Raw genomic sequence first — 24,954 nt, 5'->3', positions numbered from 1 at the left:
CTATGGTTGATAAGCTTACAACCCCCCCAAAAGAGATAGCTTCAGAACTCTTTTCCACAGAAAAATGCAATGAATTTGCTTACTTCTTCAATGAAAAAATCAAATCCATAAGGCTAAATATCAACACAATTCAGCAAAATAATACAATGATGCAATCCCTAAAATCACCTAGGAATAAATCAACTGTAATGTCAGAGTTTAATACAGTTGACCAAAAAACCTTAGAAGAAACAGTTCAGCATCTTAAAACATCGACATGTTGTCTTGACACAATACCATCGGACTTTTTTAAAACTATTATAAGCTCTGTCCAAACAGATCTGCAGCAAATAATAAATTGCTCACTTCAATCAGGCACGTTTCCTAAACCCCTGAAAGTAGCTGCCATCAAGCCACTCTTAAAAAAGAGAACATTGGATACTACCATTTTAACCAATTACAGACCCATCTCAAATCTTCCCTTTATAGCCAAGATCGTTGAGAAAGTGGTTTTTAATCAACTCAGCAACTTCTTGAACTCCAGTGGACTCTTTGACAAATTTCAATCAGGCTTCCGACCTCACCACAGTACAGAAACAGCTCTGATTAGAGTGTTAAATGACATAAGGCTGAACACTGACTCAGGCAAGGTGTCAGTTCTGGTCATGTTGGATCTCAGTGCTGCGTTTGACACTGTGGATCACAGTATACTGCTGGACAGGTTGGAAACCTGGGCAGGACTCAGCGGGACAGTCCTAAAATGGTTCAGGTCCTACTTAGAGGAACGGAGTTATTTTGTGACCATTGGTAGTTATCAATCCGATCGAGTGGCTATGACATGTGGAGTTCCTCAGGGGTCAGTCCTTGGACCCCTTCTGTTTAACCTGTATATGCTGCCTTTGGGTCAAATTCTACAGAACTCTAATGTCAACTATCATAGTTATGCAGATGACACACAGATATATCTTGCACTGTCTCCAGATGACTGCAGTCCAATAGAGTCATTATGTCACTGTTTAGAGCAAGTCAAAAATTGGATGAGCCAAAATTTCCTTCAGTTAAATCAAGAAAAAACTGAGGTCATTGTTTTTGGAAATAAAGAGAAGAGGGTTGTTGTCAGTAAACACCTTGAGTCACTGTCTTTAGAAACTAAAGACCAAGTCCGAAACCTTGGCGTGCTGATAGACTCAGATCTGACCTTCAACAGCCATATCAAATCAGTCACCAAATCAGCCTTTTATCAACTGAAGAACATATCCAGAATTAAGGGTTTTATGTCCCAAACTGATCAGGAGAAGCTGATTCATGCTTTTATCTCCAGTAGACTAGACTACTGTAACGGCCTTCTGACTGGTCTCCCCCAAAAAAGCATCAAACAGCTGCAGCTCATTCAGAACGCTGCAGCTCGAGTTTTAACCAGAACAAAGAGATCAGATCACATCACCCCGGTTCTTAAGACCTTACATTGGCTCCCAGTCAGCTACAGAATAGATTTTAAAGTTCTGCTCCTGGTTTACAAATCACTGAATGGTTTAGGTCCAGAATACATGAATGACATGTTAGTAGGATATAAACCCAGTAGAGCTCTGAGATCTACTGACTCAGGTCAGATAGTGGAGCTCAGAGTTCAGACCAGACATGGTGAAGCAGCATTTAGCTGTTATGCTGCACACAAGTGGAACAAACTACCAGCAGAACTGAAATCAGCCCCAACTGTAAGCACTTTTAAATCCAGGTTAAAAACATTTCTCTTTTCACGTGCTTATAGCTGAGAACTTAAAACTTTATCTATTTTCTTTTCTATTACTTGTATTTGCTCTTGCTTTTAACCCTGTTTTTAGTGTTTGTTTTTATTCTGTCTTATGCTTTTTTTTTTTTTTTTTTTTTTTTTTAAATGTTTCTTTTATTTTACTTTTATTTGCTCTTGCATTTAACTCTGTTTTTATTGTTTTGTTTGTTTTTATTCTGTCTTATGCTTCTTTTTTTTAAAAAAATGTTTTGTCTTTATGTAAAGCACATTGAGTTGCCTTGGTATGAAATGCGCTATATAAATAAAGATGCCTTGCCTTGCCTTGCCTTCCATTTGCTGCATTACTGATAAACATCCACTTGTGTCTCTTTTGTATGATCAGTGCAAATGCTGGCCGGGTTTCCACCTGAAGGATGATGGGAAGACTTGTGTGGATATTGATGAATGCTCCACTACCCTGCCCTGTAGTCAGCGCTGCATCAACACTTATGGCTCCTTCAAGTGCCTTTGTGTGGATGGTTACGAAGCCCTGGAGCGCAATCCTAATACATGCAAAGCTCTTTCAGGTCAGCCTGTGTATTTTACCTTTTTTCTTTTTGTTTTTCCAATACGGAAAATTTCAGTTTTCAACTATGAGTCCTACTTGTCCTCCAAAGCTACATGTTCCTCATTTCAGCTGAAGAGCCCTTCCTCATTATGGCAGACCACCATGAGATCCGGAAGCTGAGTGTGGATGGCTCAAACTACACCATCTTGAAACAGGTAGGGGATTCCTGTGTCATAGTGGAACTGTGTCTGTATTAAAGCACTCACAAGATGGAGGATTAGTCAGTCCACCATTATCAGATCAACATACTGCTAAGAGACACCAACATCTTGTCCTTTGTGTTCCATTGTTGACCTACCCTGCCCATCATAAAAGCTACAAAAGCATTGTAGAAGCACAGGTCTTAGAAGCAGTGCGATTCATTTTAGTGGGAATCATCACCTGTATGTCAGGGGAGCAATAAGGCAGCAGTTATCACAGGTTGAATATATGAATATATTGCTTTGTACTGCAGAAATAGTGGATATTGTTGAGAAAGATAGTTTGAAACGTTCACATTATGACAGAAGGACAATTATGTGTTTCAGGCTTTTGAGAAAGACACACCATAGTGTAGAAACATTTGCAGTCTGTCACAAATCATTCATCAAGTTACATTCTTTATACTCTCTAAAGTTGGCTTTCTAGCTCTGTGCCATTTCTGAGAAACATTTGATTCAGCTGCAGATTCATGAGCGACACTCAGACAATCCATTTTCACTCAAGACTTTGCATCCCCGCAATAAAGGATATTCAATCTCTCGGTGTAAAACTCGCTGCGTAGGTGAGTGTACTTTGCAGCACAGAGGCAAGTTTTGTGATTAAACCTGAAAATAGTGCACAAGCATGTCAAGTGTTGTTCTGTTAAAATGAGATATTTAATGTCCATCACGGTTTCCCAACCCCAAACCACATGGGTTTAGAAAAAATGTGATTCTGGTTGGCACAGAGCAAAATCACCCTATTTAGGACCCCATGAAAAAGCTATTTCAATCATTCCTGGGTCTTGTCACAGCTGCTCCGGGCAATGCTTGAATCTGACTGCTGATTACCATAAATGACTGGCTGTGATTTACTGTAAATCAACCAATGGGTATCATACAGTCTCCTCTCAGTGTCATATTAACCTCTCGACTCCATACACTCTGCTGTCTATATAGAGGTTCACATTGGCTACAACTCACTTTAACCACAGCGTTTTAGCAGCAGCTGACCTAAAATCCTACCACTCCATTACGTATCCTATTGAGAGTATACGTTCATGACATTAGGTGAAATATAGCTCAACTAATCGTTTTTCAGTACGTATTGCTTTTACTGTGAGCATATATTTGTCCTCCCACCTCAAACACAAGTGGCTCTCAGTATAGAGCTGATATTTACATTTGGTTCCTATAGTAACATGATGACCTGGTCTTTTTTTCATTTATATTTAAATTCAGGTCACAGAATTATGTAAATTAATGTTGTTGAGAAATTACTTAATTATGCCAGGTTCTACATGACTGGTGAGTTATAGCCTGTTGCCACTAAATTAGATTAGTAGTTGGTTACTATAGAAACAACACCCTCTTTAAAGTTGTGCTTTGGGTCAGTTGCCAAAACCCAAAACAAAATGAGGGTAGTTGCCAAGTAAACTTTACACAGCACTTTAAGGTTTTACTGTCTTTCTTGAGAGAAACGCAGAGGAATATGTGGAACAGGAAATCAGTGGCATGATTCTGCTGTCGATGTGACGACACTGATAAAAGTGGCACGGAGGTTTCATTGGTACAGCTGATGTTTATAGTGGAGAAAGGTTCCCCCAGGACACTTTGGCGCCTGTCTGTGAGGGTGTTGATGATCTGATGAAGATGTCTCATTTTGCCTGTCAGATTATCTGACACCTTCTCTCAGCACCCACGGCGTCAGACAGCAGGGTGGGGGCACTTGTTTGGTGAGCAGCTCTGTCTGACTGACAGTGGGGTCCTGCGAGTATCACAGAGAACGGAAGTACCGTCTGCTTTGATAGGTCTGCCTTTCACCGGCTCTTCAAATGCTTGTAGCAGGGCGGTGAAAGGTGGGTAAACCACCATGTCGATACTGCTCTCGAGGTAAATATCACATCAAATACTGTGGAAGTGGTGTTAATTTTTCATTCTGCTGGCATTTTCAGCCTCTCTCATCTACAGTATCTATTAACAGGGTTTGTGTTGTGCCAGATACAATTAACATTTTCAGGTGAATAAAAATCTTCATTCAGGTTTGGCTTTAGTCTTCTAAGACGCCATATGTTACAAACCCACATAATAACATATGTTTGAGTTAATACTGTGCGAAATTTGAATTTTAAAACATTTATTCTCTCAGGCTTTTGCACCTTTGTTGCTAGTGAGAACCAAAACTTCAGAACTAACCTAATTGTCAGTCGAACAAAATAATGATATTATGAGAGTGACTTTTTTGTGTATTCATGTTGTGTTTTTGCTCTATTCTCAGGGCCTCAACAACATCATCCACATAGACTTTGACTACAAGAAGGAATTTATCTACTGGGTGGACTCAACCAGGCCAAGCGGTCGAAAAATCAACAGGATGCGCCTCAATGGGAGCGACCTAAAGGTACCACAGGATTAAGCTGCTGTATTTATATTTGTGCTATTTAACCAAAATGCATTTTCTTTCCTTTGCTTCCTCTGCAGTTAATCTAATCTGTGTAAATTATCAAAAACCCTTTAAACTAAATGTTCTACTCTGGAGTGAATTATCTATACAAGACAGGAAAAACGTGTTGATGAAGTGGCTAATTATCTCAGCTGATGATGGGCACCCTTTATCTTTTTATCGAGTCAACATAATGGATTTCTTTTGTCAGCCGCCAGCAGCCTTTCAGCTTGACACCAATGAACGCATGTTAGTGATCTTAGAAATGTCATCAGTGGCTTCCAAATAACTACAATTGTAAAGATGCAATGATGCTCTGTGGTGTAATCACCAAGGTTTGTCTGGGTCATGGGATCAGAGCCCAGGCACTGGGGACTGTGGGACTTCAGCAGAACACCTGCTGGGCCCCCGTCCTACATCTCATTAGCAGTGGTGTATGGGGGCATTAAGCTCATTCAGCTCAATTACTTCCACGCTCTCGGTTTGAGCCACTGCCACAGCTTAGCAAGAGGACAAACTGTCTGAGACACAGATCACGGAGCTTCTCACATCAGGTTAATTAAAAGAGAAACTGATATCCAGAGCTCTACTATGAACCAAGGAAAAAGATAAGAGCAAAGAACTTGTTTCTATAAATACATGATTTTAATTTTAACCAAGACATAGATTACCTTTAGACTTTCTGACATTTATTTTATTTATTTTTCGAACTAGTGTTACTCTATTTAACACATATTGTGCTCAGGTTCTTGAAGTCAGTGTCTCTTTATTCAAGTCGTGCACAGAATCTCCCACAACAGAGTCATGAGAGAGGAGCTCCCCGAACAGAGAAAGTCATTAGTATTTAAGCACGATGGAGTGTACTCATAAGACACGTCATACTGCCTAGCAACGGCCAGGACATATGATCAACATGGTTAAATGAACACTCTGTGTTTTTCCATCACATACATTATGCAAAAATATTAGATATATGACAGCTGATTGAAAACACTTAATGTGACATAAATGATTGATTGATCCCATAAGATCAGATGTACAGTAGCATGATTTCCCTGTTTTATATCATTAGGCTTATCATCCAAAGTTAAATTTATGTGTGGCTGCAATCATTCACTAAATGTTGCTATACAGTAGTGACACAATTGTTGTATTCCTTTATGGGAAAACACAAAAAGGACCAAAGCCTTCCTGGAATCTTTTATATGAACTTTGCTTTAATAAATGCCTGTGAGAAAAAAAGGCGTATGTTGACTCAAGGTGAGCCCACACTCAGTGAATGCACTCATCAAAAAATACTCTGTAGGTCTTTTTTGATGAGCCATATTCACATTCTTTTTGATCAGTACAGTGAGTTTTCTTTAACAAAAAGAACTAGAGGGACATAAGAGGCAGCCTAGACTTGTGCCACTACGATATATTTTCATACAAATGATGAAACAAAAAAGATAATTTTACTTGTTTATATATTTATTATTTTGGTAAAAAGAGTTTCTTATTTTTAAAAGGCAATGCCTTTATCTGCCAGCTGGCACGACACTTGTTTATTTTGAGTAACAGTATTTGCAAACTCAAAAGCTGAACTATCTTGGGGATATTGTTGGAGTTCCTACATAGGGTCTTCATGTTTGTTTACATGAACTGACAAATAAATGTTGTCAGATACCTTGGTTTTCAACCAAATCTCACACCTGAGTTTTATGAAGACAGATCAATGAGATATATAAATTGGTCCATGTTTCTGAGTATACAGAGTTCTAGACTGCCAATTTCCCTCTTCTGCCTGTTTGTCGTTGCACTGTGGTGCCGTGTTAATACAGATCAGGTATACAGTCTAGTGGTAATAACTCTAGCATGAAACTGCAGCTGTGCACTCATCTGGCGAAGCCACCTTTTTATTGTGCAGAGGTACACAGACAGGCCTCTTCGGAGTCACAAAATTGTTTCCTGCCACTGACTTTCACTCTTTTCACTCAAGTGCTCTTTTCAAAGCAAGTGCAGTTGTGGCCTTGAGTCACAACGTGTCTGTACTGAATTAGGCTAATTATTTTCCTACTAATGTCAGCTGCAATGTCACACAGCAGCAGGAATGATTTGTGCACTGCGTCTACATTATCTAATTTGAGAAATGTGATGTGCATAAATATGCATAGGTCAAACAACATTGATACATTAGTTAAGTCTTTGGACACTCGCTCCTCAGTCGCACAAACGAGTGCACGTAAACAACTATGTTTTTTCATCGGGGAAAAAAGTATTTCCAAGTCTTTCCAAGTCTTTCCTACATCCCAACAGTTAGTGAGACCACTTTATGTTTAGTTGTTTATTTGGATCCCCAATAGCAGTTACTCCTGCAACAGCTACTCTCCCTGGAGTCCATGTTAAAACATGCATATAAATCCAAATAACAATAATATTTTACATGAATACATACATGAATACAATTTCAATACTAATTTCCCCCCTACACATGCTCACACATGCTCACACACTCACACCTACACACACAAGCACACACACAGCACCTGCCTACAATCAAATTTATAACAAGTTACCAAATACATAGAGATAAAATTTAAAAAAATAAAATCCGTAAAATCAGAAAATCAGCAAAAACAGGTCACATATTTTTCAGGCCTTTGCCAGAGAGAATAACCTTTTTAAACTTTCTTTACTTGTTGCTTGGGTTGTGATAAATGGCAACTTATTCCACTCAAAAATGGCTCTAAACATAACCGTTTTTTTATGGCATTAGTTCTCATCATAACATGACCCCTTCTCACCTGTCTTTATGTATTATACAGTACAACAGGTAACCAGCTTCACCAGCAAAATAATTATTTTATGTATTTTTATTTTTTTCCTACCCAGTCAGAAGAGATTCATTTGTGTTAACATGTATTACCATGTGCAAAACAGGAGATAATGTGAGAGATATGACAATCTTTCACCATCAGATCCCATCATGTTGTTATCATTTGTGAGAAGGGGGTGAGTCTGTGTGCTGGTAGGAAACCCCTCGGGGTTTAGACACTGGTGGTGGTCTTGAGGATAGGAAGAGGAGAAGCTTGAGATCTGGATGTGATGAGTGTAATGATGAGTTGAGTCTGATTGGATTAGTAGACTGAAAGTGGCGGTCGCAGTGATTTGCCTCGATACGGAGGCTGGAGGTGAGAGAGGTGGAGGAGGGGCTCAGCACTGACAGCACACAGCAGGACAGAGTAGGGCAGATTTTTACAGCTGATTGACATTGTGGCGAGATGTGATTGGTTGGTGAACACCTGAAGTCAGCTCATTAGGACAAGTGAGAGAGGGAGAAAACAAGACAACAGGGAATACTATCTAGGTCAATAGAAATAAATTAGATGTATGTACTGTATATCTCTGTAAGCCAGTCTTTCTAGCACTATCATTATTATTATTATTATTATATTTTATTTCAGCTTGTGGTTTGCAGTTAGAATCTTAAATGATTGCCTTGTAGTTCAATCAGCATCAGTTACCATTGCTACGGCAACAAAAGTAGACTTGAGCTTCAATAAAATCTGTCCCTCTCATCTCTAGAATGTTCATTTTGAAAGAGAAACACTTGACTTTTCTTGGTAAAGATGACCATATCACTGAGAGCATGTCTTTAGAGATCTATAGATTGATGTTTGTACATAAGAATCTGACCCTTGTATGTGCTCTTAAATTTGCCATGTTTCTCGTGAATCCTACTGTACCTTTTTTCACTTGTATTTTTCTTGTATTTTTTATATTTCCTTACCTTTACTGTATCCTTGAAAGATTTTTGAAAATGTTTTCCAAGATGCACAAAGAATTGATTTTACTCTCCCTTCCTTTCTAGATAGTCCACAGAACAGCAGTACCCAGCGCCTTAGCAGTGGATTGGATAGGGAAAAACCTGTACTGGTGTGATGCAGAAAGGAAAACACTGGAAGTATCCAAGTCCAACGGGCTCTATCCTACTATCCTTATCAGTTCCAGCCTCAAAAACCCCACCGATCTAGCTCTGGACCCCCAGACAGGGTAAGCATATCATCACTACTGTAAAGCTACCCATAGTATGCATGTGTTTGCTTAACAAGAATTTATTTCACAGCTTGAGGGAGAACAGAGAGGTTTTTTTTTCTTTTTTGAGATGCTTTACCTGGAACCTGTTAGATCCATATTTCAGTATGTCACTGCTCATTTTTATTCCTCTCATATTTGCTCGCTGTAGCTTCTTGAACTGTGCCCTACATCTCACTAGGTACGTGTTCTGGGTGGACTGCTGTGAACCCCCTCACATTGGCCGTATTGGCATGGACGGTCGAGGGCAAATGGTTATCATTGACACAGAGATCTATAGCCCCACTGCGCTCACTATTGATTATACCAACAAAAGGCTTTACTGGGCAGATGACAACCACATCCTGTTTGCCAACATGGATGGCACCCAAAGGCGCAAAGGTGAGACTAACGTGTTGTACATTCAAATTAAATAGTTTGTCATTTTGGGAATTTGACATGCACATTTTCTTAGCAAAGGGTAGATGAGAGGTGTGACAACATCCCATATCTGTCTCTTGCATGTGAAGCTCGAGCCAGCAGCTGGTTATCTTGGCTTGGCACCTCAAATCTGGTTTTGTATTTTGTTCTAATGGGGATAGATTATAAGGATGAATGATCCTGAAGGTGCATCATTTATCTTTTTTTAGGAGTGGCTGTATCAATATTACTGCTGTTCATGTCGATAAATGCTGGAACTTTAAAAATGGTGTTACAGGGGTTTTGGAAATGATATCAAAACTAAATTTAGTAGTTAACCTGATAAATGGATCCTCTGCGGTTATGATCTTTCAGACATTTAAAATGGTACTGCACTGTATGAAATGTGTGCTGCTATTACAGAGCATAACCAGCATACTGGTTTCTAAACAGAATGAAACAGGATTTAATTAGGGCTATTTGTCCATCTCCAGTGTCCTATGACCACATCCAAGGGGTAATGGCGCTAACTTTGTTTGAGGACTTTGTCTATTGGACGGATGGGAAGTCAAAATCACTACGGCGTGCTCACAAGACGTCCGGAGCTCAAGGAATAGAGCTCCTCAACTCCTGGCAAGCTATCAAATCCATCAAGGTCTACCACTCACTGCGCCAGCCTGAAGGTACGAAGTCCAATCTGTTCATTCTGTCCTCCCATGCGGAGCAGTAGTTACAGGCGTCCGTTCTACTTTTCAGAAGGAAGTTGTTTGTGTAATTAAGTTTGAACTTGATTGTGTTCTTCTGTCCTTACGTACAGTACCTAAGCACCAGTGTCAGATTGCAAACGGAGGATGCAGCCACCTGTGTCTTCTATCCCCCGGTGGGGAACACAGATGCGCCTGTCCCACTAATTTTTATTTGGCTGCTGACAATAAGACCTGCCTCTCCAACTGCACCTCCAGTCAGGTATAGGCTGCATTTTCTCTTCCTTTTGAAATCTGTTTAGTTTGCTCATGGTGTTGCTTTTCTATCTGATCAGTATTTTACCCCTGAAGGCAAATTGTTTTACTCTCATGTGCTTTCCACCTCTGACATATACTGTAGTTTCCAGGAAATGGTTGTGTATTGATTTTGACTTTGGCTTTGAAGAGTGTTGAAGCTTAGACAGAGTCAAGCATCCATTCTGACTTCAATATCTGTGTTCTGTTTGTTCTTTTTTGGGTTTTTTTTATCATCATTAATTAAAAATGACTTTTTCTGTGGTCCGGATAGTTTCGCTGCGGGACAGATGAGTGTATTCCTTTCTGGTGGAAATGTGACACGGTGGATGACTGTGGGGACGGATCAGATGAACCTGCTGACTGCCGTGAGTGGCCATTAAGATAAAGACACCATTTTTTTTTTAACCCTTATTTAACCAGATAAAAGACCCATTGAGATCAAGACCTCTTTCACAAGGGTGACCTGCCAAGAAGGTAGCAGCGAACAGCTTAATGAACAAGACAGATAGACAACAATAACAAAACAGTTGTTTGTTCTTTTGTTTTGTTTTATTTTAGTTTACTAGTGTGTTTTTTTTGGTTTTTTTTTACTTTTCTGTCCTGTTTTGGTCATGTTTTGTTGTGTTGTTGGTTTTGCTCTGTTGTTTGTCTTCTGTCTGTCTGTTTTTTGATCAGTGTATTGTGGGTTTATACATTGTATAAAAAAACAATAACAAAACAACAATGAAATATAAAGTGCGAGCAAATTTGACAAATAAAGTGCAGTTGCTATTGTTACAGTAACAATTTATAAACATAGGCACTGTTCGAAGGATTTCCGTTGTCGGTTTCTTGAGACAGAGTGGAAAATTCCAGATGAAGCAAGTTCTGATAATTTCAGCTCAGATTGGAGGGCATTCCAAGAAGAGGGGGCAAAGAAAATGAATGGTTTTTTTTCCGTTTCAGTTCGAACACAAGGAACAGAGAGATACAAAATGTCATTCGAAAGTAAGGCATAATGGCTTCCAGTCCCTGAAGAAAAGTACATAAATAAGTAGGAACCGTGCCAAGAAGAGCCTTGTAGACCAGAGTCATCCAGTGTGTGAACCGCCTTACGTTCAGGGAAGGCATGCCAGCTTTAGCATGTGTTCGCAGTGGTGGGTGAGGCGGCTACAGTGGTAGACCGGAGTCAAGGGTTGTAGACAGCTGGTTGAAGCACACATAGTATACACTATACCATAATCAAACACAGGCAAAATAGTAGCCATCTTCTATTTTAGTGAGCAAAATTGAATTGGAACTGAAGGGACTGACATGTTAACATGTTTGCCATGTGTCTGCCCTCCACGCAAACTCTGAATCTTTTTTATAGACTCTGATTAAGCTCTTACTCCTGCAGTTTATACACTGGGTTATTGTTATGGCTTCTTTCCCAACAGCGGAATTCAAATGTCAGCCTGGGCGTTTTCAGTGTGGCACCGGCCTCTGTGCTCTGCCTCCCTTCATCTGTGACGGAGAGAACGACTGTGGTGACAACTCAGATGAAGCTAACTGTGGTAAGGACAGAAAAGCTTGATTTGAACTTGCTGACTGCTTTGTTGATATTTACAGTGTTCCCATTTTATTTTATTGAATTTTTGACATGTTTACTTCAACAATAATCACTTAATTCTTTGATTTGTTGTTCAGCATACAACTGTTTTGACTCATAATTTATCAAGAAAGATGAATGCATTTTTGTTGGTTCATATTTTGTCAAAAGGTTTGAGACTTAAATGGTCAAAACAAACAACTTGAAGGCATCATCTTTGGCTCTACCTGTGAGAGACATCTTGTGTTTGACATTTTATAGACTAAATAATTTATCACTTACTTACTTATTTAAATAACATACAATTTCTTGCCACAGCCCTGTTACAGTACTCTTCTGATCTGTATTTTAGGCATGGTGATTGAAGTACCCACTACAGCTTAGTCAGTACAATCTAAGAACATACAAGGCCTTTCGACCTGTGTTCAGGCACGTTTCTCACAGTAAATCCAACCAACACCATACAGGTGTTCACTGGAGTGAATGTACAGTTTTCATAAACTGTCTGGTGTGTGTAAAATCACTACCACTGTTAAAGCATTTCTTATTGATTTAACCTGTCACTGCCCCTGCTGAATGTATCTTTCAGAGACATACATCTGCCTGTCAGGACAGTTCAAGTGCACCAGGAAACAGAAATGCATCCCTCTTAACCTCCGCTGCAACGGTCAGGATGACTGTGGTGATGGAGAAGATGAGACAGACTGCCGTAAGCCTCTGCATTACTACTTTCACACTCAGTGTCTTAGAAATGTCTGTACTGAGCTTTTAGAGTATGAAGCTTATGAATATATTCCCTGTTAGATCACACAGCAACAACTTTTCAACAAAATCCTCGAAAAGTCACAATTTAAAGGGTTCTGATATTTTTGCAAAGATGTAATCTAACTGATTAAGATAAATCACCTTAATAGTGCATTTCGACATTGTTAATTAATTTCTGTGCTTAGACAGAGTATGCTGTGCCATTAACATCACATAGTCCTCATTAAGTATTCCAGAAGCAACCCTTGTTATGGCCTGTGCCTGTGAAAAGGGATTAGATATTGAATCACACAGAGGATAAGAGCAGATTTTCTCTGCCATGATGTAACTCATTAGAATATCGCACCCCATTCAAGTCTTTCAGACTGCTGCATTTGTCTTGCATGTGATTGCAAGGGGTTAGAGTAGGGGGAAGAGAATGCAAAAAAGTCAGGAGAAGAAAAAGAGACTTAAAAAATCCTTTAATTAAAGTAAGGCTAATTACTTCACCTCTTCTTAGACTTCCAGCATGATTGGATGTGGTTTGGTAATGAACACTAGACTGAAATTAAAATGCTATCTGAAACAATGTCAGGTTTAATACAAGCAACTATTGCAACCTTGCTATAATAGAACACTGCAAAGGTGTTATATCACAATAGGTTTTTTGATGTTTGAATAAATGTTCAGGTTATTTCTTCCAATTCAAACTTCTCTCTGCACGGGGATGTGGGTTACATTCCTCTTTCCCACACTTCCTGTCTCTGTGGCTGCAGCTGAGAGCACCTGCTCCCCCGACCAGTTCCAGTGTAAGGCCTCCATGCACTGCATCTCCAAACTCTGGGTTTGTGACGAGGACCCTGACTGTGCTGACGGATCAGACGAGGCTAATTGCGGTGAGTTGTGGAAACCCACTTAACCATAAATTACACCACTTTACTTTTTTCGGAGTTAAAGGGCAACAAATCAGATTTAATCTGAATTAATTTTACACTTGGCTTGGCGCTGGTCTGACTCAGTCCTTCTACTTGCTCTCACCACCCATCTGACTGTGCTGAGGGAGGATGCATGAAGGACAGCTCTTCTTGTCATCACTAAGGCCTTGGCATTATGATTTCAGTTTGCCTGGCATTTTCAGCCTCTGTCAGTCTTTTAACGCACACATACACACACAGACACACACAGACACAAAAACACACCTAATCAGTTTCTCAATACTGGAAGTTGTCGGTCAAAGCCAAGGAAACAAGGGAGAGAAACAACCTTGGGAACTTTTTCCTCCTTAATAGAAAAAAAAACTTTCTGGCATTAGATTCTCTTTGGTTGGCATGTCTCTGTAAAGAGCAAGAATGCTTTGATTTGTCAACACCACAATAAATTCAAAAGGCCTTAACATTTTACCAAAGAAAACAAGCATTTGGACCAACTTCTGTCCTGTCCCACCTTGAACAAGCTAGACAAAGTCACTAGCCTTTCTGAAGTTGCCAGAGATCAAACATCTCTTTAATCATGAAAAATTAAGCAAGTTGTAATCTCCTCTGTTCTCTATAGTGTGCATGCACTGTATTGTATCTTTCTTATTTATATCAGTCCCTTTCGTCTCCTAATCTTTTGTGTAGACTTAATAGAATAAAAATGTTGAAATATGTGAAACCAACCAGTCCAGCGCTAATCTACAAGAGGAGTGATTACCATTTCCCTTGTGAGAATTTACCCTCTTCATTAAGCTTTTAATTTGCTTTTTGGGTTTGAAAGGATTGTTCAACATCCCACTTTACTAAACCTTGAGTGAATAATAGAGGTGGAGCAGAGTACAAATTCAAAGTTTTTAATTGTTGTCATGCACATTTAAAGTTGAGCTGCTACTGTATCAATCTGCTGTCCAATTTTACATATGCTGAGGTCTGTAAAATATATCTTCGATATTTCACAAATTGCAGCTCCTACAACATTTGATGAGTCTAATATTATGAGTTTCATCACCAGGCCTGGGTTATATTGTTATTGAAACCAATGTGTTGCTTCAATGATAAACTGACCACTTTCCCAGTATAAACTTTTGATGCACATAATACAGTACAGTATGTATACACAGTACATACACATTTAATCTTCATCTTGATGGATTGACTACATTTAAAGGACATCTGGTGAGGTGGATGTTTTGGGCCACAGTCTTAAAATAGACTTTCTGTGTATTTTGGGGATTGAGTTCGTTCAGAGAAAACAGCATTAAGGGCAGATTAATATAGTGTGGAAAAGATTGCATGATAATGTACACATCAATGTGTGTAAAATGTCTCTGGAAAAATACAGAAAGAATGAAAACGTTTCATGGTAGTGTTATTTTATTTTGTGGATTCTACTAAATCTAACACCTTATAGAGACAGTACTGAACTTGGTGGAAAAGGAGTGTTTTTTTTTATTCAGGGAAAAAACCCATTCAACTTTGGTGCTGATCTAGTAAAAGGGACAGATCAAATATTCTTTGTAATCACTTAAAGTAGCAAAATAGGCAATTTTCAACAGAATGTCCATCATTTTCTCAGAAGATGTTGTGTACGCAGCTGTTAGTACAATATGTTGCAGATCCAGACAACAGTATGATCTTCTGATAAAGGACTTGGTGAAAAAAAATGTTTAGCCTTGGCAGATGTATACACTGTACGTTCTGTGCAATTCCATTCCAGTTAATAGAACGTCCATGCCCTGTATATGTGATGTCTCACACCATCCCTTAATAGATCTTTTTACAATCTGAGGTTTGTTTTTTCTAGAGGTTTTACTGCTGCTTTAATGTCTATTAGATGAAGACCCTGATATACTGTAATACTGAGTAAATGTTTACCCCACTTTGTGTAGTGTACTGATGTTTGACTTTACCCTCTCAAACTGCATCTTCTATAGTGTTCATCAGTGCCATCCAATAATTCATCATCTAAAATGTTCTCCTAGCTTCAGAGCACATAACAGATATTGTTGCTCTATGGATATCACTTTGAATTACCTCAAACTGTTTAAGGAAGTTTTGCTTGTTAGCGCAGTAATGAGCTCCGACTTAGCGAGGAAATATTGCATTTTTTTTCCCTGTGTCACATCTTTTATGTTGTGTTAGCGACTGAGCTGGTTCCTAATGAATTGCCGCCTTGTGTCCTCTGCTGCTGCAGTCAGCCTTCCCTCCTGATTCTCTCCTCCTGCTGTCATGTTGGAAAGAGATCCAGGCAGAATCTGCCACCCTCTTCTTTTGACGCATCTCTTCCCTAACTGATAACAGCATTACCTTGGCCATTATCCCTGATGTTGTCTGCACAGAAATTACTTTTTAAATGGAGTCTCTCAGTTTGACTTTGAAAACCCATAGTGAGGAAGTGCTGCTGGAGCAAATATGAAAGCATCTGTTATTTTTGACGCAAATGCAGAAATTTTGAATAACACTAACCCTGGCTGTCTCCAAACTCTTCAGTCTGATTAACAGGCAAAACACTTTCGAGTTGGAAGCACCTTGAGCTAGTGATCAATTTACACTTGCCTTCTGTGTTAAGGTGCAGTGTTTTCAGACCTTGTTTAAAAGAAAACTAAGGTTCACTAATTAATTTAGTCATTTTGAAAAAATATTACTGAACTTGTTTCCCTGTTTTCTCTTCACGTTTTGCAACTGAAAGATTTCCTAAGATGTTAATCTCATTACAAGAGGACGTCTTTTACTGAAAACTTTTGTCATATGATGTGGTCTTTCCAAAGTAGGAGTTTGCAGATAATAATTCTCACAATACTTGAATAACTTTAAGGACAAAGAAATGTTTGTTGATTTCCAGACCAGCAACTAAGCTGCTGTCACAGTCTGAAAGAGATGACACTCCCTTGGTAGTTGTTAGCACTAACAGCAACAAACGCACAGTTGGTGTTTGGTATGTAACAAAGCCAAAATCAAATTCCTTTTCATTTGTACTGTTGTTTTCCTCTTTCCATTTTCTTGGATGTTTTCTTGAAGAAAGTTCAAATTTGCCAACTTCCTGTCACAAATTCTGTTGAGGATGATTGGTAGCACAGTCAGGTATTTCATCTTACGGTGTGTTAGCCTCTTGAGTACAGACTGTGTTTTGAACTCAGCATCAGACTTGCTCAGGGAAACCCTGAGGAAACGATGATTACACCTACAAAATATGATAGCTTGCACACCATTAATATTCATGCTCTTTGAAGCCATTTTCATCTTCATGTTTGTTTGCTCCTGATGAAAAAGATGAAAAGACCTGCGGACCTCATGAATTCCGCTGTGAGAATAACAACTGCATCCCAGACCACTGGAGGTGTGACAGCCAGAATGACTGTGGAGACAACTCAGACGAGGAGAACTGCAGTGAGTACCTGACTCCTTCACTTTCTGTCAGCTCTGTTTGTGCGTTCATATACACTGTTTGCGCTCTACGCGCACTTAGGCAGTGAAGAAATTTCCTCTCTGAAGACACCTGGCTGCCCCTCCCACCACCACAACCACCTTCTCTCGCTCCCAGATGCACACACCTACCCATACAAACACATATGCAATTGTACAATCCAACGTGATGTTTCTCGCTATCGGCTCAACACGTCTCTCTTTCAAGCACAGTCTTATTATCTGTAGCTCACCAGGCTCGTATTCCCTTTTGTTTAGATATTCATCATCACTTTTTGAAGAAAACTTTTTATTTACTCAAGATATGACACTGGTAACCCATCTAGTTAAATTTCATATCTTTTGTACATTCACCTACTTTCATGTGTGTGTGTGTGTGTGTGTGTGTGTGTGTAATTGCTTGTGTGCACATCATATGATTATGTGCATGCCTGCTGTGTGTTTTTGCTGAGTATGCATTATTTATGTGATTTATCAGGTGCTCATTCCCCATACCTATTAATGTCACTTAAAATGCAAATTATAAGCCCATTGACGACTTGGATAGCAAACAATTAAGCAGGTGGACTGGCAGACAGCGGAGGGGCCACAAATCAGATTTTGCTGCAATGCCTGCTGGGAGTCTCTGTTGCAGCGCAACTCATAACACACGGCCTGAGTTAGCTAACAGTCCATGATAACAAGGGGAGGGCCCAGACAGTGGATCTGATACAGCTGTTTAGCTGCGTCCTAATATTGTCCTCAGGGACTGACTTGCTCTAAACGGCAGATACAAGATTTTTGGCTTCACAGAGTGTGTTACCCCCCCGCTCCATTGTGAGAGCAGCAATGAATGTATTTACATCCTGATTAAATTTGCCAGTTTCTCCACTTCTAATACAAAATGACTCTAATTAGCTAAAGCAATGCCTTTGCCAATGGATTAGCATGTGGTTCTAAGCACAAAACATTTTCCTGATAAACATCAGGGGATTTCTGTTGGTAGTCTATGATGCTGGAAAAAGATTCAGTGTGCCCATGATTTGTATTTTTTGTGTTTTTGACGCCTCAGAGCCAGTTACCTGTAACCACAAGGACTTTGCCTGTGCTAACGGAGACTGCATCTCCTCCCGATTCCGCTGTGATGGGGATTATGACTGCTTGGATAATTCGGATGAGGTCAGTGTTTGAAATACGTATGTCACTAATTTATAAATCAAAAAGGAAGGTAAACCCTCATGAGTGCTGCTGATGAGGCACAGAAATTAGTAAGATTCTGAATTATGAATGAATATAAATAACTGAATAAAAAGAATGAGGCATATTTTTAATTCATCCTTTTGTGGCACTTTGCCTTTTCTCAGTTTCTCAGTAGAAATCAAGCCTTCCTCTTATTTGTGTTAACTGGTGTATTATATCATTTTGAGGTCTGGTAATATAAAGAGAATAGTTGTAATATTATGAAGAGAATACTGACAACATACTGTAGATGTGTTTTAAACTCACAAATGACTGTCTACCCAAGACAAATTACAGCATATTTGTATGGGTTGTATGGGTTTAGTGTGTAACTGATCTCTGGTAAATGTCTGTTAGTATCTGAACCTGCAGCACAAGCACAGATTAAATATCCAAACTGGGAATGGAAAATCAAATTGGATGGGTATATTGCCACTTACAAAGAAAATAATCCCATTATAGGCATAATTCATTGTTTTGGTCTAAATCTCCTCATCATAGTCGCTCCGATCCAAAACAAAGCTGGACAGGAAATATCACTGTAATGAGTTATTGTACCTTCAAGTACATTAGCGCATGAAATACCTCATATTCATTTGTTTTTGGAAATCCTAATCCCCATGCCTCTCAGCAAAACAAAGACAGCTTGTTTTGTCCACAAATATGCCTGAATATCTCAATTTAGACAGCGTCAAATCGCCATAGTAATTATACACTCTTATGTGAATATGTGAAGACAAAAAGTGCCTTTATCTAGTTTTACATAGTGTAAAGATTTTTGCAGGATTCACACAAAAAAAAAATGCCTCATCAGTGGTAATGATGTAGCACAGTGCATAATTCAAGGACAAAGGGTGGTTATTATGATTCATTACTCTTGTTAATATATTGTTCTGTTTAACGTTTGCAAAGCAATTTTTATATATAATCCCTCTCCTTGCAAAGCAGTGCAACCCTAATTAACCCTTTACTTAACCTGCTCCCCAGCGCCAGTTTTCTGGGTCAGCGCAGTCAAATAGTTTCAGCAAGGAAAGATGCCTCTTCGTCAGCGCTGCAATCACCAGTGATTGTTAAATGTGTTATTCACGCTGGTCGTAGTGGGGGAGATAATTTGCCTGGTTGTGGTGTTCTGAACACCCAATATTACCCTGAGAGTGAAAGAGTAATGTGTCAGTCCACTCAGAATCCAACTTAAACTTTATATTGTGTGGATTGATACACAAGTCCTTGCTTATGAGAACAAAGCCCTGGGGTGCCCTCAGGACTTTGAAGCAGCGCAGAATACAATTTCCTTCTTTCATACTGACCATTAAAAGATCCCCTCCTAACATGTACGGACAGGATCCTGTTCTCATTCTGTGAAAACAAGACATTCTGTTGTCAGGTTGATGCCAATGTAAGGCTTTAACAATATGAGTCATTCTACTGTGTGAGTCAAATATAAGTTGGTCTTTTTAGGATATTTTTTTGTGTGTTTCCCACTCCTTGTGCTGCAGTGGAAGGAAAGTAACTTGGACTCTGGAGGATACCCACTTGATTTGACAAACTCAGACTGCTACCCCCTCATTTTAATTTCAGAAAATCTCGAGAAAACTATTTTTGTTCTATATTTTGGAACAAGGAATGTCACCCCTTACTGTACTTGTTTTATACAGGTCTCTGTGCTGAGGATAAACAGGGAGACAGATTACATTAACAGGCAACACCTTATACTCTGTTCATCTAGGCACCTGATTATTGTTTGTAAAACTATGAATCATTCCTTGAATATGCACACACAATGATATTATTTATTGATTATCTGACTGGGAAATTTGATGATGTTTTTATATATATATTTATATATACAGTATGTATATTATATTGTCCTCATTTACAGAAAGGCTGTGAGGCACACTGTGCTGATGACCAGTTTCGGTGTCACAACAACCTCTGCATCTCTTTGAAGTGGCTGTGTGACGGCCAAGAAGACTGCAAGATGGGGGAAGATGAGAAAAACTGCCAGGGAACAGGTGCAAAGCCAGTATCCTCTCATTTGTGAACAAATTTTAGCAGGCACGCGTGAATTCCACTTCTGAGCTCAAGTTGGTGTGTTGATGTCCAGAACATGCTTAGTGGCTTCAGAGTAACTCAGAATAACAATTAAAAATGAAATTGCTTATCAACAAAAGCAACATTTTGATGGCCATCAGGTCAGAACTCTTTCCAAAGCCACTGTTTTTATTTTTTTTCTGTAAGCAATAGAAGAGTTTATACAGTACACTTTTTCATTTGGTTGTCATTACTTAACAAGTGGAGAAAAAAGTGTAAATACATTGGAGAGGTCCTTGGTTCAGCATAGTGCTGTGGAAGGTCAGACTCTAAACAATGCGAAAGCAAATAGTTATTTTTCCTCTTCAACATTTCTGTTTCAAAGAAAGGTGGTTCACATACCACATGGGCTCAGTCCACTCCTCAGTCCTGGGGACATATGATGGAACAAAAAGTATAGGGAAATTGATGTGTAATAATATAACCAATTTTTAAGAATTTTCCAAATTGTGTCCAGACACTTCCATGCTGATTGCAGAGCTTGAGTGCAATCAGAGATAAGTGAATGAGGAAGTAGAAATGACCCCAGTTTTGTGGATGTACTGACTTCTGTCCACTGTCCAATATTGACCAAATGCTGGGAAGTAATTTACTAAGCAACAGGTAGTACACAGTATGAACTCTTTGGTCAGAGCGGACAATGTCATACATTAGTCAGGAGTGGCAAGCTCAAATCATTTCTCTCCAAGATCTGCAATTCCACAAAGCATTACTTTGTCAGTAGAGTTTTCCATTTGTGCATGGAACAGGAAACATAAAAGGTCTCATTTGATCAATTTCAAGCAGACAGAAAGGTGACGTTGTTACTCACTGTTATACTTTGCCCTTCTCCAGTACTTCCTTCGTGCTCTGTGAATGAGTATGTCTGCGCAAGTGGAGGTTGCGTGTCAGCCAGCCTGCGGTGCGATGGACACGATAACTGCCTGGATGGCTCTGATGAGGTCAGTACAGCTTCACATGATTCAAAGAAGCAAAAATAACAACGAAGAAATTATCTGAAAAGTTGAACACGGTTAACAACACATCAACAGTGAGGAGCTGCTTGTCTGGTCATGTTACATGTGACCCATGTTAAAATGTGAATCATTACATGTAAATGGTTTTGTTATCTCTGATTGCAGCCGACAGCCTCACCAGAGTTCACCTCGCTGATTTAGGGTGTGTGTTTGCTCACAGGTTGGCTGTGTGAAGGAGTGCAGAGAAGATGAGTTCCTCTGCCTGAACCGTGCACACTGTATACCTCGGCGCTGGCGCTGCGATGACGTGCTGGACTGCATGGACCATAGTGATGAGGAAAACTGCAGCCAGGGTAGGTATGAGTGTGACAGCACATAAAAATGAGCGATAATTGAGGTTTTGATCCCCGAAGGCAAAACGGGATTTTAATGTTCTGTTTCAAACCTTTACACTGAAATAATTATTATTGAACAAGGAAGTCAGAGATGGATTCATATTTTGCTTCTTTGCGGCTTAATGATCCAGGGCTGTCGCTCTGTAAAACAATCTGTCATTATGATCTTGTTATAGGCAGGTTTCGAGTCACCTCTTCTACAATCTTGAATGCACTCCTCCGAGTTACGGTGTTAAAGGTCTCGTAACTATATTTGTAATTGCAGGTGCTTTCTTCTGCCGGGCTGATGAATTCATTTGCAACAACACATTATGCAAACTCCACACGTGGGTGTGTGATGGCAAGGATGATTGTGGAGACAACTCTGATGAAGACACAGACATGTGTGGTGAGTTTATATCGTACTCTCACAAGGTTTTCCTTTGATAACAAATGATGCATATTTTATAAGCCACCACTTTGCTATTTCCAGAGAGAGAATATTTCATTGTCTTCTCCTACAAGGGATCATGCTGCTGCTCAGAAAGACACATCCATTGAGTTTTTGTGTGTTTTTATACGTATATTTTTATTCACAGCAAAACTTCCCTGCCCTCCTACAAGACCGTTTCGTTGCAGAAATGATCATGTGTGTCTGCGCACAGACCAAGTCTGCAACAATGTAAATGACTGCGGAGACAACTCAGATGAAGAGGAGTGTGGTGAGCAAAAGATATCTAATATTAATCTGCATCAAGTGAATCATTGTGTGGAAACACAATTATAGCTACAGTCGGTTTGGAAAAGTATATTTCTATTATTTGATAACTGTGCTCTGCTGTTGGACTTAGCCTTGAACCACAGAGCCGAAGTTGTTGTTTTATTGTGTTTGAAAGTACAGCCATCTTATCAGCCTAGCACAGTAATTGGGACAGAACTTAGCAATCCATGACCACTGTTGCTTGTGGACTTTTTGATGTGAGCAACAAATGCAAAACAAAACTTTATAAAACTCCACATAGCACTCCAAAGAAGTGGCTTGCAATCTTTTTTAGCTTGTGAAAAAATGCAGTGTTTTCTTACAACCCTCTTCACATTTTATTGTTTGTTTTGTTTTTCAGTATGTGGTTTTAACTGGTGATTGAAAATCTTTTTTTTAATTAATTTTAGACAAATGTGCTACAAATCATCACCCTCGAATTTTGTAAGAGAGAGGGTGGAGTATCTGCTGCGACAGAAATTAACATTCTGCTTTTAAAAGTGTTTGGCAGATCACTTGTATTATTATTTTTTATTATGTTTTTGATTTCCTTGTTTTTTTCTCTGATATACTTCATGGTATGTACAGTAGAGCCCTGACATGTTCCTTCAGTGTGTGCCCACTGTGAGCAATCACACAGAGCAGACGGGAACAAAATGAACAAATCACTTCCCTCATCTTTTACTCTTTCATTCCGTCTGTCCTCCATTCATCCTGCACTCCCATTCCATTAATACAACCATCCATCTCTTACCTCACTCCATTACTTCTCACTATTGTATGCTTCATCCTTCTCTCCATCCCCTCACCTTTATCCCATCATTCCCTCCATCTCAATCTCTACCATGTTGGTCTTTGTTGTGCTACACGTGGACACTCATTCAACAGTCATTCCTTTTTGGTGCATTAGAAAAAATGAAAACTAAATAATTTTAAGTAATTGTATGACAATAACAAAATAAACACATAAAGTGTGTTTTGTTTGTTTTGTTTTGTTCATTTTTAGAACAGGTTGATTCTGTGATAGTCTACATCCTTTATGTTGGCAGCTGCCAGAAACTGACTTGTCAAAGCTCAGATTTTTAGAAAGAAAAATGATCTGTTCTGCAGCAGGAAATGTGATTAGTATAGGTGATTGTGTTTGCGCACTAGTAACACAGTGTGTTGAAAAGTGAGTGAAATGACTGTATGCTGTATTGAATACTGTATTATCATTTGAAACTGAGAGCAGCGGCCTGTGTTCAACTGACACTTTGCACAGAAGCAGAGGTGGTGGCTGGGAGACCGCGACCGTGTGGGAAGGCAGAGTTCACCTGCAGTAACCGACGCTGCATCCCTATTCAGCTGCAGTGCGACCTCTTCAATGACTGCGGGGATGGCGGCTCAGACGAGCAAGACTGCAAGGCCTGTAAGTGCAGCCCCAGTTGATTTGTGCAAACAGATCAAAGAAGCATTCAGAAGAGATGAAAAGAACCAAGTGTCATCATGATGTTACCTGGAAGCTCGGCAATCTCCTCATTTTAGATATGATGTTTTGTTATTTATGGTAATATATGTATGCCCATGTATGAGGTGTGTTGTGTACAACTTTCATGAAAGATGATAGTGGCCTCTTGGCTTTTGTACATCAAAAGAAAGGCACAGCAGGTGTCTAAGATGTGTAGATCTGCTATATAATCAAAGTCATGTCCTTATTTGTAGTTTCCAGTGGAGATGTATGCGGAAAGAAAACAAATCCATGTGGAGAAGATGCAATTTGCAACCAGACCAATGCAAGTGCTATATGCCAGTGCAAACCTGGCTTTAAGAGGGACCTTAAGACAAGCCAGTGTGAAGGTAATGTATGATCAGTTTTAGCCCTTTTTTTATTCCCCTGTTTAAAGAATTAATGATATAACAATTTGTACGTGGTTGATTTTACAGACATGAGTAGATATTTGTGTTGAATCAAAGAAAAATGGGGCAGAGAAATAAGTAAAATAGTTTGTCCCTAACTCTACTAAACATATACATTTCTTTCTGTATTCTGTCAGCATACTGGAGCAACCATTGCCTTTGTTAGTTTTCAGTACATTGTATGTACCAGACTTCTCAGTAATCCTGAGTGTTGACCTACTTCTGAAGGTCTTCTTAAGCTATAGTATAAATAAAGCTTTGTTGCAGAAACTCAGGCATCATACAGTACACTTTGCGAGGTAAATTCTCAGCAAATTTCTTACAACCCATTACAACCCAAACTTACATTACAACTCAGAATTTAAAGATTGCAAACCTCAAAGGTTAAATTTAATTCATGTGTTTCAGTCAGACGAGATGGTTTTTAGGAGTGGAAATAATGTCACTATTTCAGCTGTGTCAAAATATTTCAAATTGAGGATCCTGGTTTCATAGAAATAAGCTGTGAGTCTTCCC

General features: G+C 39.3%; 1 protein-coding gene across 1 annotated transcript in view; it reads left to right on the top strand.

The window, feature by feature from the left end:
• The window catches only part of lrp1bb (low density lipoprotein receptor-related protein 1Bb), a gene marked incomplete at both ends in the record, with an annotated part of 274,243 nt that overhangs the window by 225,173 nt on the left and 24,116 nt on the right, over window positions 1–24,954 (top strand). Inside the window, 20 exons of the mRNA XM_083996665.1 lie at window positions 2,112–2,295; window positions 2,406–2,491; window positions 4,794–4,916; window positions 8,809–8,990; window positions 9,214–9,413; window positions 9,926–10,114; window positions 10,249–10,397; window positions 10,704–10,797; window positions 11,851–11,967; window positions 12,592–12,711; window positions 13,523–13,642; window positions 16,991–17,107; window positions 18,195–18,301; window positions 20,241–20,373; window positions 21,287–21,393; window positions 21,629–21,761; window positions 22,069–22,191; window positions 22,382–22,504; window positions 23,810–23,950; window positions 24,244–24,378. Of these exons, the coding sequence (XP_083852791.1) occupies window positions 2,112–2,295; window positions 2,406–2,491; window positions 4,794–4,916; window positions 8,809–8,990; window positions 9,214–9,413; window positions 9,926–10,114; window positions 10,249–10,397; window positions 10,704–10,797; window positions 11,851–11,967; window positions 12,592–12,711; window positions 13,523–13,642; window positions 16,991–17,107; window positions 18,195–18,301; window positions 20,241–20,373; window positions 21,287–21,393; window positions 21,629–21,761; window positions 22,069–22,191; window positions 22,382–22,504; window positions 23,810–23,950; window positions 24,244–24,378 (2,683 nt within the window). The remainder of the gene's footprint in view (window positions 1–2,111; window positions 2,296–2,405; window positions 2,492–4,793; window positions 4,917–8,808; window positions 8,991–9,213; window positions 9,414–9,925; window positions 10,115–10,248; window positions 10,398–10,703; window positions 10,798–11,850; window positions 11,968–12,591; window positions 12,712–13,522; window positions 13,643–16,990; window positions 17,108–18,194; window positions 18,302–20,240; window positions 20,374–21,286; window positions 21,394–21,628; window positions 21,762–22,068; window positions 22,192–22,381; window positions 22,505–23,809; window positions 23,951–24,243; window positions 24,379–24,954) is intronic.

This window comes from Trachurus trachurus, assembly GCF_905171665.1.
Source record: "Trachurus trachurus genome assembly, chromosome: 21".
Lineage (NCBI taxonomy): Eukaryota > Metazoa > Chordata > Actinopteri > Carangiformes > Carangidae > Trachurus > Trachurus trachurus.
The sequence above is the reverse complement of the archived record's forward strand: the minus strand, read 5'-3'. Positions and strand labels throughout refer to the sequence as shown.